Source organism: Rhinatrema bivittatum, chromosome 8 (genome assembly GCF_901001135.1).
Source record: "Rhinatrema bivittatum chromosome 8, aRhiBiv1.1, whole genome shotgun sequence".
NCBI classification, from domain to species: domain Eukaryota; kingdom Metazoa; phylum Chordata; class Amphibia; order Gymnophiona; family Rhinatrematidae; genus Rhinatrema; species Rhinatrema bivittatum.
The window spans coordinates 269080934-269096494 of NC_042622.1; the positions used below are offsets into that span (position 1 = coordinate 269080934).

General features: G+C 53.3%; 1 protein-coding gene across 1 annotated transcript in view; it reads left to right on the top strand.

Annotated features, from left to right (window-relative positions):
- LOC115097632 (fibrillin-2-like) overlaps positions 1-15561 on the top strand; it is a 421199-nt gene that overhangs the window by 327257 nt on the left and 78381 nt on the right. The window contains 2 exon segments of the mRNA XM_029613571.1: positions 12423-12551; positions 13036-13155. Of these exon segments, the coding sequence (XP_029469431.1) occupies positions 12423-12551; positions 13036-13155 (249 nt within the window).

A 15561-nucleotide genomic window follows, 5' to 3' on the forward strand; every position in this document is an offset into this window, starting at 1 on the left:
CTCAGGCTTTCTGCTTCAGATATATTTTTAAAAGTTTTTATTGTGAGTTTTTTCCTCTATAGCCAACTTCTTTTCAAATTCTCTCTTAGCCTGTCTTATCAATGTCTTACATTTAATTTGCCAGTGCTTATGCTTTATCCTATTTTCTTCTGTTGGATCCTTCTTCCAATTTTTGAATGAAGATCTTTTGGCTAAAATAGCCTCTTTCACCTCCCCTTTTAACCATGCCAGTAATCATTTTGCCTTCTTTCCACCTTTCTTAATGTGTGGAATACATCTGCACTGTGCTTCTAGGATGGTATTTTTAACAACGTCCATGCCTCTTGCACACTTTTTACCTTTATAGCTTCTTCTTTCAGTTTTTTTCTAACTATTTTTCTCATTTTATCAAAGTTTCCCTTTTGAAAGTTTAGCACTAGAACTGTGGATTTGCTTACTGTCCCCCTTCCAGTCATTAATTCAAATGTGATCATAAACCAAACTTTTCATCCTAAGTATGATATATTTCATCTCCCCAGACCAAAACGTAAAGGTGGTAGTTTACTAATAATCAGCAAAAAAGATATGAAACTCATACCCTACAAAATAGAAATTATTCCCCTATGTGAAGTGGCCATTATGAAATCCCACAACTCAAACATAGATTAGGTCAACTGTCCTCCTGGATCGCTACAAAAAGACTGCTCTCTGTTGATTGAACTATTTACCAAAGTATTTCCATCCCCAGACTCCACCCTAATAGTTAGATTCTTTAATTTTCATGTAGATAAAACCCCCAGAACAGCAGCCTGTGAAACATTTCTGGAAACCATGAAAGCACTAGGCTCGTCCCAATTTGTAACTAAAGCCACCCACAAAGCAGGCTACAGCTTAGACCTAATTTTTGCCAATCCCAAGAACTGTCAAGTCAATACTTCACACACAATAATCTCATGGTCTGACCACCAACTAATAAATGCGGAGATAACCCTCTTCATCCCTCCACTGAAAACTGCTGACAGCAAGCCTAATTTCATCTATAGCAATCCAATGCCACCTCAACATATGAATCCTGGGACCAAATTGTAAATGACATTGCTGATAATCTCAGTTCCGTCCAGACTAAAACTTTCAACATAGAAAAGATATCTGCCAAACAAACAAAACCTTGGTACAATGAAGAACTAAAAAGCGCCAAACAGCTCCTTAGAAAATCTGAGAAACAATGGCATAAACAACAATCAGATGAATTTCTAGAAAAATATAAAACTCACCTAACAAAATACCGATCTATGACCATTAAAGCTAAAAAAGACTATTATGCCAAACAAATCTACGGAGCTATGTTCAACTCTAAACTACTCTTCGATGTAGTAAAACACCTAGTTAAGGACCCATCTTCCATAATCCACAGGAACTACCACTTCTCAATAAATAGCTGCAATGAATATTCTTAATAGGCAAAATTAACAACTTAAAAGCTCAATTCCCCACCTGCCCTGCAGCAATAGGCTCTCAGCCTTGCACTTTTATCAGAGTAGAGACAGCCAGATGGATTGTTTGAGTTTTCACATCTTGGACCCAGGCGAGTGGTATCTGGCCAGCTTGTCTTTTGCCTGTTAATGTGCAAGTGGGGCAAATTGAATGGGACCTCATGGCCACACACACAGAAATTCCAAAGCAGCAAGATTCTTCAGAAAAAAATTTGCAGCATCCATGAGAATGGATGTTCTTTCTCAACCGTGGCCTTGTCAGACTGTAAGCTGCTCTCTTGCCTCTGTTCATTTACTTTATTGTACTCCGCCTTGACAGCAACTTTAGGAAAGGCAGAATATCAAGCGTTTATAAATAAATGTCTGGAAAGTGTTTAGTATAAGGAAGCAGAGGTTCCCCCTTTTAAGGCTTCAGGTCCCTTGGTTCTATCTTTTTCACAGAATGGTCTTCAAAAGAATCTAGCTTTAAATTCCCAGAAGGAGCTACCATTGCCTGTTACAGGAGGAAAATCCAAGGGTTGTACCGGATGTTCCTAGTTTTCTAAGGGGCTGAAACATCTTCACCTTCTACTTTGAAAGGATGTTCCTCCAGGGGATCTCAGTTTGGCACTTTGAGCCTTGTGCAGGGCTGTATTTGAATCCAATAATGAGCATCAAATAAGGACAATGTTAAAATCAGTTTTCTTCGTGGTTGTTTGTTCGGCACGACACATCTTTGAGTTAGAGGCCTTGTCATGTAGAGTTGCATTTCTGAAACTCCATTCATAGAGTCCCCTCTTTTTTACCTAAGGTGGTCTCACCATTTCATTTAAACCAGTCAGTGAAACTTAAGTTGTTCGAAAGGTGTGATTCAACGGGGAGTTTAAGGACCTTCATTTATTGGATGTTAGAAGAACTTTGCTCAAATACTTGAAAGTTACCAGTTCCTTTAGGAGGTCTGATTATTTGCTCTCTTCGATGGTCAGAGGAGAAGAGAATCAGCTTCAAAGGCCACCATAGTCAAATGGATTAAGGATTAGTCGGTCTATATTTTCAAAGGATTAATGAATCCTGAGTGTCTTCAAGCTTGCTCCACAAGGGATCAGGCAATTTTGTGGACAGAGCAGCATTCATTGTCTCCAGAGGAGATCTGCAAAGTGGCCATGTGAGCTTCCTTGCATGCTTTCTCCAAGCATTACCAGTTAGCTGTGCAGGCTAGTGAGGTGGCCTCCTTTAGGACAAGCATCCTGAGGGCTCGTTTGTTGGGATCCTTCCCTGACTATGGGTTGCTTGGGTATATCCCATGCTTTCTGGACTGGTCTAGAGGGATGATAATGAAGGAACAGTTTTGGTTTCTTACCTGCTAATTTTCTTTCCTTGAATCCTAGCAGACCAATCCAGCCAACGTCCTACTGGACAGTGTACTGTTTCTGAGTATTCTGTGTTTCTTTTCAAGTTGTTTCAGCAGTAATAGTTTATAGGGATGTGAATCGTTTTTTGACTATTTAAAATATCGTCCGATATATTTTAAATCGTCAAAAATCGTTAAAGGCGATATATAATAGGAATTCCCCCGATTTATCGTCAAAAATCGTAAATCGGGGGAAGGGGGAGGGGAAGGGGGAGGGCGGGAAAACCAGCACACTAAAATAACCCTAAAACCCACTCCGACCCTTTAAAATAAATCCCCCACCCTCCCGAACCCCCCCAAAATGTCTTAAATTACCTGGGGTCCAGTGGGGGGGTCCCGGTGTGATGTTCCACTCTCGGGCCACGGGTGCGTTGATAGAAATGGCGCCGGCGCTACCTTTGCCCTGTCATATGACAGGGCAAAGGTAGCGCCGGCGCCATTTTGGTTCCTGTCCCCCGACGTCACGAGCATAGGAGATCGCTCCCGGACCCCCAGGGACTTTTGGCCAGCTTGGGGGGGGCCTCCTGACCCCCACAAGACTTGCCAAAAGTCCAGCGGGGGTCCGGGAACGACCTCCTGCACTCGAATCGAATAGTTTAAGAACCTCACTTGATTGAGGGTCCATTTTTTTTACTACTCTGCTCATAGGAGGGATAAAGTTGGAAATTATTTTGTTTTGATATAGATACACTGAAGTGCTGCAGGCTTCACTGCACCCTATGGGGTGACATTAGCAAATCAGTTGTTCTCTGCCTCTATCTGCTAGCAGGGGGGCTTAACCCATGTGTTCTGGATGGTCTGGTAGGACTCAAGAGAAGAAAAACTACATTTTTTTTTCTTTATGGACTTTTTAAAATCCAGCTGTGCTAGATGCCTTGAGCACATCCTCTGCAACAATTTCCACAGCTTGGTTGTGCATTCACGTAATAAGTCTATAAAGCATTATTAGTCATGTAGACCTGGGAAAGCCACTACTTATCTCTGGTTGTGAGTAAGAATGGTTGGATCTATTCTTGGTACTTGTGATCTAGATTGACCACTGTAGGAGACAAGATGCTGGACATGATGAACCTTTGGGTTGACCCAATATGGTGGTTCTTATGTTCCTGAGATGGCAACTCCACAGTGTTTATAACAGGGTATGATTCAGGACGGGTCCCCCGACACGGACCCGTGTTTCGCCGCGAAGCTGCGTCGGGAGGGACAGAACAATATTTTATTTTTTTTCTGAACTGGTTTCACAGACTGCGTCACTGGCCTGGCCAGTTACTGCTCTCTGCCATTGGACCTTTAGCTAGTCTTCTCCATCCTATGTCCAGTTTCACCAGCAAAGTCGCAGGTGAAACTGGTTCAGGTGAAACCGGTTTCATTCCCCCCAGGGGAATGAAACCAGTCTGTGAAACCGGTTCAGAAAAAAATAAAATATTGTTCTGTCCCTCCCGACGCAGCCTCGCGGCGAAACACGGGTCCGTGTCGGGGGACCCATCCTCAATCATATCCTGTTATAAACACTGTGGAGTTTCCATCTCAAAATTATAATTCTTTCATTTAAAATGCTGTGTGGACATGGAATAATTTTCTGCACATTTGCCTGCTTTATTTGATTGCTTTGCGTGCAGTAGTGCTCCCTCTTTGTTTCTTATGTTCCTCCAGGACTCTGGGTGGCACGTTGCATAGCGTGTTTCACCTCCGATACATACAGGGAAAAAAAAAGTCAAAACTTGATTGTGTGCTAGTTTGTAAAATCTCCAGTACTTTCTATGAGAGCCAAGTGAACAGCATGATTATTTAAGCGTTCATTCTGTAACGGCTTTTCTTTCTCTCTCTCTCTCTCTTTCTCATCTGCACCTTCTCCCCAAATGCTGTTCTTCCCAGCTTTCGTTTTAATGCTTCTTGGCTCCTTTTTCCTTTGTATTCATCTTCTTTTAGGTATCTCCCTTATTCTGGAATTTATGCCGTAGGGTACAAGGGGTCTTCTTCTTGCCTTCACCCTGCTCTTTGGAAGGCACAATATCTTTTAGCTTAATCTATGCCAGACAATGTCAGTGACTTGCTGAGCTGAGTCTGAGTTTGCTGGGCTGAACTACTGCAGGCTGTGAACATTGGTCACATGACTGAACCTAAAGCGCTGCAGGCTGGGAGTGTCGGTGACTTGCTAGGCTGAACCTAAGGCGCTGCAGGCTGGGAGTGTCGGTGACTTGCTAGGCTGAGCCTGAGGCGCTGCAGGCTGGGAGTGTCGGTGACTTGCTAGGCTGAACCTAAGGCGCTGCAGGCTGGGAGTGTCGGTGACTTGCTAGGCTGAACCTAAGGCGCTGCAGGCTGGGAGTGTCGGTGACTTGCTAGGCTGAGCCTGAGGCGCTGCAGGCTGGGAGTGCCGGTCACTTGCTAGGCTGAACCTAAGGCGCTGCAGGCTGGGAGTGCCGGTCACTTGCTAGGCTGAACCTAAGGCGCTGCAGGCTGGGAGTGTCGGTGACTTGCTAGGCTGAGCCTGAGGCGCTGCAGGCTGGGAGCGTCAGTGACTTGCTAGGCTGAGCCTGAGGCGCTGCAGGCTGGGAGTGTCGGTGACTTGCTAGGCTGAGCCTGAGGCGCTGCAGGCTGGGAGCGTCAGTGACTTGCTAGGCTGAGCCTGAGGCGCTGCAGGCTGGGAGTGTCGGTGACTTGCTAGGCTGAGCCTGAGGCGCTGCAGGCTGGGAGTGCCAGTGACTTGCTAGGCTGAGCCTGAGGCGCTGCAGGCTGGGAGCGTCGGTGACTTGCTAGGCTGAGCCTGAGGCGCTGCAGCCTAGGAGCGTCAGTGACTTGCTAGGCTGAGCCTGAGGCGCTGCAGGCTGGGAGTGCCGGTGACTTGCTAGGCTGAGCCTGAGGCGCTGCAGCCTAGGAGCGTCAGTGACTTGCTAGGCTGAGCCTGAGGCGCTGCAGGCTGGGAGTGCCGGTGACTTGCTAGGCTGAGCCTGAGGCGCTGCAGGCTGGGAGTGCCGGTGACTTGCTAGGCTGAGCCTGAGGCGCTGCAGGCTGGGAGTGCCGGTGACTTGCTAGACTGAGCCTGAGGCGCTGCAGGCTGGGAGCGTCAGTGACTTGCTAGGCTGAGCCTGAGGCGCTGCAGGCTGGGAGCGCCGGTGACTTGCTAGGCTGAGCCTGAGGCGCTACAGGCTGGGAGCGCCGGTGACTTGCTAGGCTGAGCCTGAGGCGCTGCAGGCTGGGAGCGTCGGTGACTTGCTAGGCTGAGCCTGAGGCGCTGCAGGCTGGGAGCGTCAGTGACTTGCTAGGCTGAGCCTGAGGCGCTGCAGGCTGGGAGTGTCGGTGACTTGCTAGGCTGAACCTAAGGCGCTGCAGGCTGGGAGTGTCGGTGACTTGCTAGGCTGAACCTAAGGCGCTGCAGGCTGGGAGTGTCGGTCACTTGCTAGGCTGAGCCTGAGGCGCTGCAGGCTGGGAGTGCCGGTGACTTGCTAGGCTGAACCTAAGGCGCTGCAGGCTGGGAGTGCTGGTGACTTGCTAGACTGAGTGTGAGGCGCTGCAGGCTGGGAGTGCCGGTGACTTGCTAGGCTGAGCCTGAGGCGCTGCAGGCTGGGAGTGTCGGTGACTTGCTAGGCTGAGTGTGAGGCGCTGCAGGCTGGGAGTGCCGGTGACTTGCTAGACTGAGCCTGAGGCGCTGCAGGCTGGGAGCGTCCGTGACTTGCTAGGCTGAGCCTGAGGCGCTGCAGGCTGGGAGCGTCAGTGACTTGCTAGACTGAGCCTGAGGCGCTGCAGGCTGGGAGCGTCAGTGACTTGCTAGACTGAGCCTGAGGCGCTGCAGGCTGGGAGTGCCGGTGACTTGCTAGGCTGAGCCTGAGGCGCTGCAGGCTGGGAGCGTCAGTGACTTGCTAGGCTGAGCCTGAGGCGCTGCAGGCTGGGAGCGTCAGTGACTTGCTAGGCTGAGCCTGAGGCGCTGCAGGCTGGGAGCGTCAGTGACTTGCTAGGCTGAGCCTGAGGCGCTGCAGGCTGGGAGCGTCAGTGACTTGCTAGGCTGAGCCTGAGGCGCTGCAGGCTGGGAGCGTCAGTGACTTGCTAGGCTGAGCCTGAGGCGCTGCAGGCTGGGAGCGTCAGTGACTTGCTAGGCTGAGCCTGAGGCGCTGCAGGCTGGGAGCGTCAGTGACTTGCTAGACTGAGCCTGAGGCGCTGCAGGCTGGGAGCGTCAGTGACTTGCTAGGCTGAGCCTGAGGCGCTGCAGGCTGGGAGCGTCAGTGACTTGCTAGGCTGAGCCTGAGGCGCTGCAGGCTGGGAGTGCCGGTGACTTGCTAGACTGAGCCTGAGGCGCTGCAGGCTGGGAGCGTCAGTGACTTGCTAGGCTGAGCCTGAGGCGCTGCAGGCTGGGAGCGCCGGTGACTTGCTAGGCTGAGCCTGAGGCGCTGCAGGCTGGGAGCGCCGGTGACTTGCTAGGCTGAGCCTGAGGCGCTGCAGGCTGGGAGCGTCAGTGACTTGCTAGGCTGAGCCTGAGGCGCTGCAGGCTGGGAGCGTCAGTGACTTGCTAGGCTGAGCCTCAGGTGCTGCAGGCTGGGAGCGTCAGTGACTTGCTAGGCTGAGCCTGAGGCTCACCTCACACTTGCTAGGCTGAGTGTGAGGTGCTGCAGGCTGGGAGTGCCGGTGACTTGCTAGGCTGAGCCTGAGGCGCTGCAGGCTGGGAGTGTCGGTGACTTGCTAGGCTGAGCCTGAGGCGCTGCAGGCTGGGAGCGTCGGTGACTTGCTAGGCTGAGCCTGAGGCGCTGCAGGCTGGGAGTGTCGGTGACTTGCTAGACTGAGCCTGAGGCGCTGCAGGCTGGGAGCGTCAGTGACTTGCTAGGCTGAGCCTGAGGCGCTGCAGGCTGGGAGTGCCGGTGACTTGCTAGGCTGAGCCTGAGGCGCTGCAGGCTGGGAGTGTCGGTGACTTGCTAGGCTGAGCCTGAGGCGCTGCAGGCTGGGAGTGCCGGTGACTTGCTAGGCTGAGCCTGAGGCGCTGCAGGCTGGGAGCGTCGGTGACTTGCTAGGCTGAGCCTGAGGCGCTGCAGGCTGGGAGTGCCGGTGACTTGCTAGGCTGAGCCTGAGGCGCTGCAGGCTGGGAGTGTCGGTGACTTGCTAGGCTGAGCCTGAGGCGCTGCAGGCTGGGAGTGCCGGTGACTTGCTAGGCTGAGCCTGAGGCGCTGCAGGCTGGGAGCGTCGGTGACTTGCTAGGCTGAGCCTGAGGCGCTGCAGGCTGGGAGCGTCGGTGACTTGCTAGGCTGAGCCTGAGGCGCTGCAGGCTGGGAGCGTCGGTGACTTGCTAGGCTGAGCCTGAGGCGCTGCAGGCTGGGAGTGTCGGTGACTTGCTAGGCTGAGTGTGAGGCGCTGCAGGCTGGGAGTGCCGGTGACTTGCTAGGCTGAGCCTGAGGCGCTGCAGGCTGGGAGCGTCACTGACTTGCTAGGCTGAGCCTGAGGCGCTGCAGGCTGGGAGCGTCAGTGACTTGCTAGGCTGAGCCTGAGGCGCTGCAGGCTGGGAGTGTCGGTGACTTGCTAGGCTGAGCCTGAGGCGCTGCAGGCTGGGAGTGTCGGTGACTTGCTAGGCTGAGCCTGAGGCGCTGCAGGCTGGGAGTGCCGGTGACTTGCTAGGCTGAGCCTGAGGCGCTGCCGGCTGGGAGCGTCGGTGACTTGCTAGGCTGAGCCTGAGGCGCTGCAGGCTGGGAGCGCCGGTGACTTGCTAGGCTGAGCCTGAGGCGCTGCAGGCTGGGAGCGTCCGTGACTTGCTAGGCTGAGCCTGAGGCGCTGCAGGCTGGGAGCGTCGGTGACTTGCTAGGCTGAGCCTCAGGTGCTGCAGGCTGGGAGCGTCAGTGACTTGCTAGGCTGAGCCTGAGGCTCACCTCACACTTGCTAGGCTGAGTGTGAGGTGCTGCAGGCTGGGAGTGCCGGTGACTTGCTAGGCTGAGCCTGAGGCGCTGCAGGCTGGGAGTGCCGGTGACTTGCTAGGCTGAGCCTGAGGCGCTGCAGGCTGGGAGCGTCAGTGACTTGCTAGGCTGAGCCTGAGGCGCTGCAGGCTGGGAGCGTCAGTGACTTGCTAGGCTGAGCCTGAGGCGCTGCAGGCTGGGAGCGTCAGTGACTTGCTAGGCTGAGCCTGAGGCGCTGCAGGCTGGGAGCGTCAGTGACTTGCTAGGCTGAGCCTGAGGCGCTGCAGGCTGGGAGCGTCAGTGACTTGCTAGGCTGAGCCTGAGGCGCTGCAGGCTGGGAGCGTCAGTGACTTGCTAGGCTGAGCCTGAGGCGCTGCTGGCTGGGAGCGTCAGTGACTTGCTAGACTGAGCCTGAGGCGCTGCAGGCTGGGAGCGTCAGTGACTTGCTAGGCTGAGCCTGAGGCGCTGCAGGCTGGGAGTGCCGGTGACTTGCTAGACTGAGCCTGAGGCGCTGCAGGCTGGGAGCGTCAGTGACTTGCTAGGCTGAGCCTGAGGCGCTGCAGGCTGGGAGCGTCAGTGACTTGCTAGACTGAGCCTGAGGCGCTGCAGGCTGGGAGCGTCGGTGACTTGCTAGGCTGAGCCTGAGGCGCTGCAGGCTGGGAGTGTCGGTGACTTGCTAGGCTGAGCCTGAGGTGCTGCAGGCTGGGAGTGCCAGTGACTTGCTAGGCTGAGCCTGAGGCGCTGCAGGCTGGGAGCGTCAGTGACTTGCTAGGCTGAGCCTGAGGCGCTGCAGGCTGGGAGCGTCAGTGACTTGCTAGGCTGAGCCTGAGGCGCTGCAGGCTGGAAGCATCAGTGACTTGCTAGGCTGAGCCTGAGGCGCTGCAGGCTGGGAGCGTCAGTGACTTGCTAGGCTGAGCCTGAGGCGCTGCAGGCTGGGAGCGTCAGTGACTTGCTAGGCTGAGCCTGAGGTGCTGCAGGCTGGGAGTGTCAGTGACTTGCTAGGCTGAGCCTGAGGCGCTGCAGGCTGGGAGCGTCAGTGACTTGCTAGGCTGAGCCTGAGGCGCTGCAGGCTGGGAGCGTCAGTGACTTGCTAGACTGAGCCTGAGGCGCTGCAGGCTGGGAGTGTCAGTGACTTGCTAGGCTGAGCCTGAGACGCTGCAGGCTGGGAGCGCCAGTGACTTGCTAGGCTGAGCCTGAGGCGCTGCAGGCTGGGAGTGCCGGTGACTTGCTAGGCTGAGCCTGAGACGCAGCAGGCTGGGAGCGCCAGTGACTTGCTAGGCTGAGTGTGAGGCGCTGCAGGCTGGGAGTGCCGGTGACTTGCTAGGCTGAGCCTGAGGCGCTGCAGGCTGGGAGTGTCAGTGACTTGCTAGGCTGAGCCTGAGACGCTGCAGGCTGGGAGCGCCAGTGACTTGCTAGGCTGAGCCTGAGGCGCTGCAGGCTGGGAGTGCCGGTGACTTGCTAGGCTGAGCCTGAGACGCTGCAGGCTGGGAGCGCCAGTGACTTGCTAGGCTGAGCCTGAGACGCTGCAGGCTGGGAGCGCCAGTGACTTGCTAGGCTGAGTGTGAGGCGCTGCAGGCTGGGAGTGCCGGTGACTTGCTAGGCTGAGCCTGAGGCGCTGCAGGCTGGGAGTGCCGGTGACTTGCTAGGCTGAGCCTGAGGCGCTGCAGGCTGGGAGTGTCAGTGACTTGCTAGGCTGAGCCTGAGACGCTGCAGGCTGGGAGCGCCGGTGACTTGCTAGGCTGAGTGTGAGGCGCTGCAGGCTGGGAGTGCCGGTGACTTGCTAGGCTGAGCCTGAGGCGCTGCAGGCTGGGAGTGCCGGTGACTTGCTAGGCTGAGCCTGAGGCGCTGCAGGCTGGGAGCGTCAGTGACTTGCTAGGCTGAGCCTGAGGCGCTGCAGGCTGGGAGCGTCGGTGACTTGCTAGGCTGAGCCTGAGGCGCTGCAGGCTGGGAGCGCCGGTGACTTGCTAGGCTGAGCCTGAGACGCTGCAGGCTGGGAGCGCCGGTGACTTGCTAGGCTGAGCCTGAGGCGCTGCAGGCTGGGAGCGCCAGTGACTTGCTAGGCTGAGTGTGAGGCGCTGCAGGCTGGGAGTGCCGGTGACTTGCTAGGCTGAGCCTGAGGCGCTGCAGGCTGGGAGTGCCGGTGACTTGCTAGGCTGAGCCTGAGGCGCTGCAGGCTGGGAGTGTCGGTGACTTGCTAGGCTGAGCCTGAGGCGCTGCAGGCTGGGAGCGCCAGTGACTTGCTAGGCTGAGTGTGAGGCGCTGCAGGCTGGGAGTGCCGGTGACTTGCTAGGCTGAGCCTGAGGCGCTGCAGGCTGGGAGCGCCGGTGACTTGCTAGGCTGAGCCTGAGGCGCTGCAGGCTGGGAGCGTCGGTGACTTGCTAGGCTGAGCCTGAGGCGCTGCAGGCTGGGAGCGTCGGTGACTTGCTAGGCTGAGCCTGAGGCGCTGCAGGCTGGGAGCGTCGGTGACTTGCTAGGCTGAGCCTGAGGCGCTGCAGGCTGGGAGCGTCGGTGACTTGCTAGGCTGAGCCTGAGGCGCTGCAGGCTGGGAGCGTCGGTGACTTGCTAGGCTGAGCCTGAGGCGCTGCAGGCTGGGAGCGTCGGTGACTTGCTAGGCTGAGCCTGAGGCGCTGCAGGCTGGGAGCGTCGGTGACTTGCTAGGCTGAGCCTGAGGCGCTGCAGGCTGGGAGCGTCGGTGACTTGCTAGGCTGAGCCTGAGGCGCTGCAGGCTGGGAGCGTTGGTGACTTGCTAGGCTGAGCCTGAGGCGCTGCAGGCTGGGAGCGCCGGTGACTTGCTAGGCTGAGCCTGAGGCGCTGCAGGCTGGGAGCGTCGGTGACTTGCTAGGCTGAGCCTGAGGCGCTGCAGGCTGGGAGCGTCGGTGACTTGCTAGGCTGAGCCTGAGGCGCTGCAGGCTGGGAGCGCCGGTGACTTGCTAGGCTGAGCCTGAGGCGCTGCAGGCTGGGAGCGCCGGTGACTTGCTAGGCTGAGCCTGAGGCGCTGCAGGCTGGGAGTGTCGGTGACTTGCTAGGCTGAGCCTGAGGCGCTGCAGGCTGGGAGTGACAGTGACTTGCTAGGCTGAGTGTGAGGCGCTGCAGGCTGGGAGTGACAGTGACTTGCTAGGCTGAGTGTGAGGCGCTGCAGGCTGGGAGTGACAGTGACTTGCTAGGCTGAGTGTGAGGCGCTGCAGGCTGGGAGCGTCAGTGACTTGCTAGGCTGAGCCTGAGGCGCTGCAGGCTGGGAGTGACAGTGACTTGCTAGGCTGAGTGTGAGGCGCTGCAGGCTGGGAGTGCCGGTGACTTGCTAGGCTGAGCCTGAGGTGCTGCAGGCTGGGAGTGTCGGTCACTTGCTAGGCTGAGCCTGAGGCGCTGCAGGCTGGGAGTGCCGGTGACTTGCTAGGCTGAGTGTGAGGCACACAACTGGAAGTCTTTGTGTCTCCAGTTTATCTACTGAACCAATGTTGTAACCAGTAGTGATATGTGCTTGTTTCTGTTTAGTTTTTCATATAAAATACTCTGTTTTTCTTTATATTGCTGTTATAAAACCTGTCCATGTCCCATCCTCTTCTAGCAACATAATTCTTCATAAAGCTGTGGATAAGTCTTGGACGTTTTGGCCTAGTTGTAGGCGCACACGGCTTAAGCCTTGTGCGAAGGCCTCCTGGTGTGATCTCTGACTAATCTCTCCTTCTCGTCCAGATATTGATGAGTGCTCTTCCCTGGCTGGCCAGGTGTGCCGAAACGGCGAGTGTATCAACAGCGTGGGCTCCTTTCAGTGCCTCTGCCGCGAGGGCTACGAGACCACGGCCGACGGGAAGAACTGTGCAGGTGAGAGCAGGAGCCCTGCTGCCACGGGACGGAAAGCCAAGCCGCCCTGACTCGCCGAAGGGAAGCAAGGTCGGGGCAGCTCCAGCCCCCCCCCCCCCCGGACAACGCAAGAGTCACTTTTCTGGCAGTAAGACCGCGCTTGTGCGCGACATTACTGCCAGTGGTTGGGTTGCATGCTCGTAAAGCATGCAACCCAACCACTGGGTGCCCATCTTTTGCCAGCGGGGATGGCCCCTTCTAACGCCTGGCCGGCTACTGCTCTCTGCCCCATTGGACCTTTAGCTAGACTTCCCCATCCTGTGTTCCAGTTTCACCAGCAAAGTCGCAGGGCCGGGCCCCCCCCCCCCGCATGGGAGCATTGCTGCTGTCATCCAGCCGTGGCACAGCTCCATCCTGGTGATGTAGATAGCCATGGCGCTCATCGCCCTCGGCGTTAAAGAGGGACAAGGCAGCACAGGGCGCTAATCGTCTTGTTTGTTCTCAGATATTAACGAATGTGTGAGCTTCCCCGGCACCTGCTCCCCTGGAACCTGTCAGAACCTGGAAGGCTCTTTCCGCTGCATCTGCCCCCCGGGATACGAAGTGCAGAACGACAATTGCATAGGTAATGGAGACTTTTCTCCTGGCTCTGACTGGGGGTACTGACTTAACAGAATAGTTTCCAGGGGTTGGGGGAAGCCTTTGCACTCCTGGGCATTGTGGCTGTAAACAATCACCCCAGTGATCAAAGTAGTGAACACAGAGACTTCTGCACCTTAGGAGCAAGAATAATACCCTAACAGCACCAACCTCACAGCCTGCCCGTCTCCAGCAATGTCATAAAAACTTACCTTTTCCCAGCACTGTCTTGCCCATCCGTAGGTCCATTATCAGCACCCCAGCGATGCCATCCTGTTCCTTGGTCTCCAGCCCTAGAGCCAACTGATGCCATTATAGACCTCCTCCTCCTGTCCCAGAGAAAGCTGACGCTCTCCTATATCCTCGTCTTCTGCTCTGACTCCTTCCTGTGCCCTCTCCTCCTGCTCCAGAGCCAACTAACTCCTTCCTGTGCTCTTCCCTCCTATCCCAGAGTCAACCATCTACCACCCGTCGTCCCTTCTGCCCCAGAGCCGGCTAACACATCCTGTGCCCACCTCTCCTGCCCCAGAACCAGCTGACTCCCTACTATAACCCTCACTTCCTGCCCTGATTCCCTCCTGTGCCCTCCTTACCTCATGCTCCAGATCTTGCCAATTGCCCCCTGTGCCATTCTTTCCTGCCACAGAGCCGGCTAATGCCCTCCCTTTCTGCGCCAGAGCCAGGCAGCTTTTTCCTGTGCCCTCTCAATGCCCTGACCTGGCTCCCTCCTATCCACCTCGCCTCATGTCCCAGAGACAGCCCACACCTTTCTGTGCATTTCCCTTTGTCTCCCTGGTACTGCAGCTTCTATTTAATTCCAGAATGAGAATCTGTGTTTGTTGTGGGTGGTGGGGATTCTCACTGTACAAGAGCTGCTCCTCTCTCTAGCACGGCACTGCTTGCATCAAAGTCTACACTTCTTTCAGTGGTGAATTATTACAAACCTTTATTTATTTATTTATTTGTTTGTTTGTTTGTTTGTTTGTTTGTTGAGTTTTACATACCATCATTCGGTAGAGCCATCATAACGATTTACAAAATTTTAATTGTAACTCTCTTAACAATTGTGGAAAAAATATAACAATTAAACAGAGGTTAAACATTTCCAGAAAGTATCATTATGTGGGAAGAGGAGGGATTGTTTGTTCTGGTTGGAGAGAAGTTATTTTGAGGTTTTTGGATGAAAGTTCGATTGGGAGTTAGGATGTTCAGAAGTATGAAGGTCAGTGTAGAATTTGCGAAACAGCAATGTTTTTAGGTCTTTTTTGAACGTTTTGAGGTTGAGTTGGGTTCTCGGATCTTTGGGTAGGGAGTTCCAAAATTTAGGGGAGGCAATGGAAAAGGATCTTTCTCTTGTTGTTAGATGCGCATCTCTGATAGGGGGGATGTTTAAGCATCCTGAGTTGTTTGAACATAGGTTTATTTGAGGATTCTGGAGGGTTATGTTTAAGCCATTTAGTCCATGATGATCATTGTTTAGAATTTTTTTTTTTTTTTTTTTATTTTGTTTATGCAATTTTACATATTATAGACAGCATATACACATGTCATTGAAAAGGCTATATATAATAAGTAATCAATCAAACTTAAATATCTTCATTTACTAATTCTAACAATTATATAAGCCATTTATAAGGAATCTAGAGGTCCTAGATACATAGAATTATCTGAAGCAATTATAAAAAAAAGGAGTTATAAATTATTACCTGGGATATAAATGCTATTTGCTTTTTATTTATCTATGACCAATCTAGGCAGGTTTATTAGATGATTTAGCCTCCAGGAATTTTTTAAGCTCTGAGGGTTCTAGAAAAACATACCTTACACCTAGTAATTTTAACACACATTTGCAAGGAAAATAAACTGTCATCTGGGCTCCCAAGCTTTTAACTTCGGAGCCCATCTGCAGAAAACCTTTCCTCCTTAATTGAGTACATCGTGTGATGTCTGGGTACATCCACATTTTTTCTTTTAAGTACAATTTGTCTCGATTTTTCAAAAATAATTTCAAGATATTGTCCCTATCTTCCATTCTTGAAAACCTTACGCACAACGTTCCCCTTGAATCAATTTGTTCTCCCATAGTTTCCTCTAGAAAATTTGTTAGATTTTCTAAATGCATCGATGGACTAATAGAATTTGATTTTTCCTTCTTTTTACTTTCAATAAAAAAGATTTTTTCTATTGGTGGAATTTTTTCCTGGGAAAACTGTAGATTTTCTTTCAAAAATCTTTTAAATTGTTCCATAGGGGAAATACATTTTACAGAAGGAAAATTCAATATTCTAACATTATTATACCGGAGATTATTTTCTATTAATTCTATTCTTCTTGAATTAGCTGTTTCACCTTTTATTAATCCTATCTGTACTTGCTGTATCTGTTTTAATGT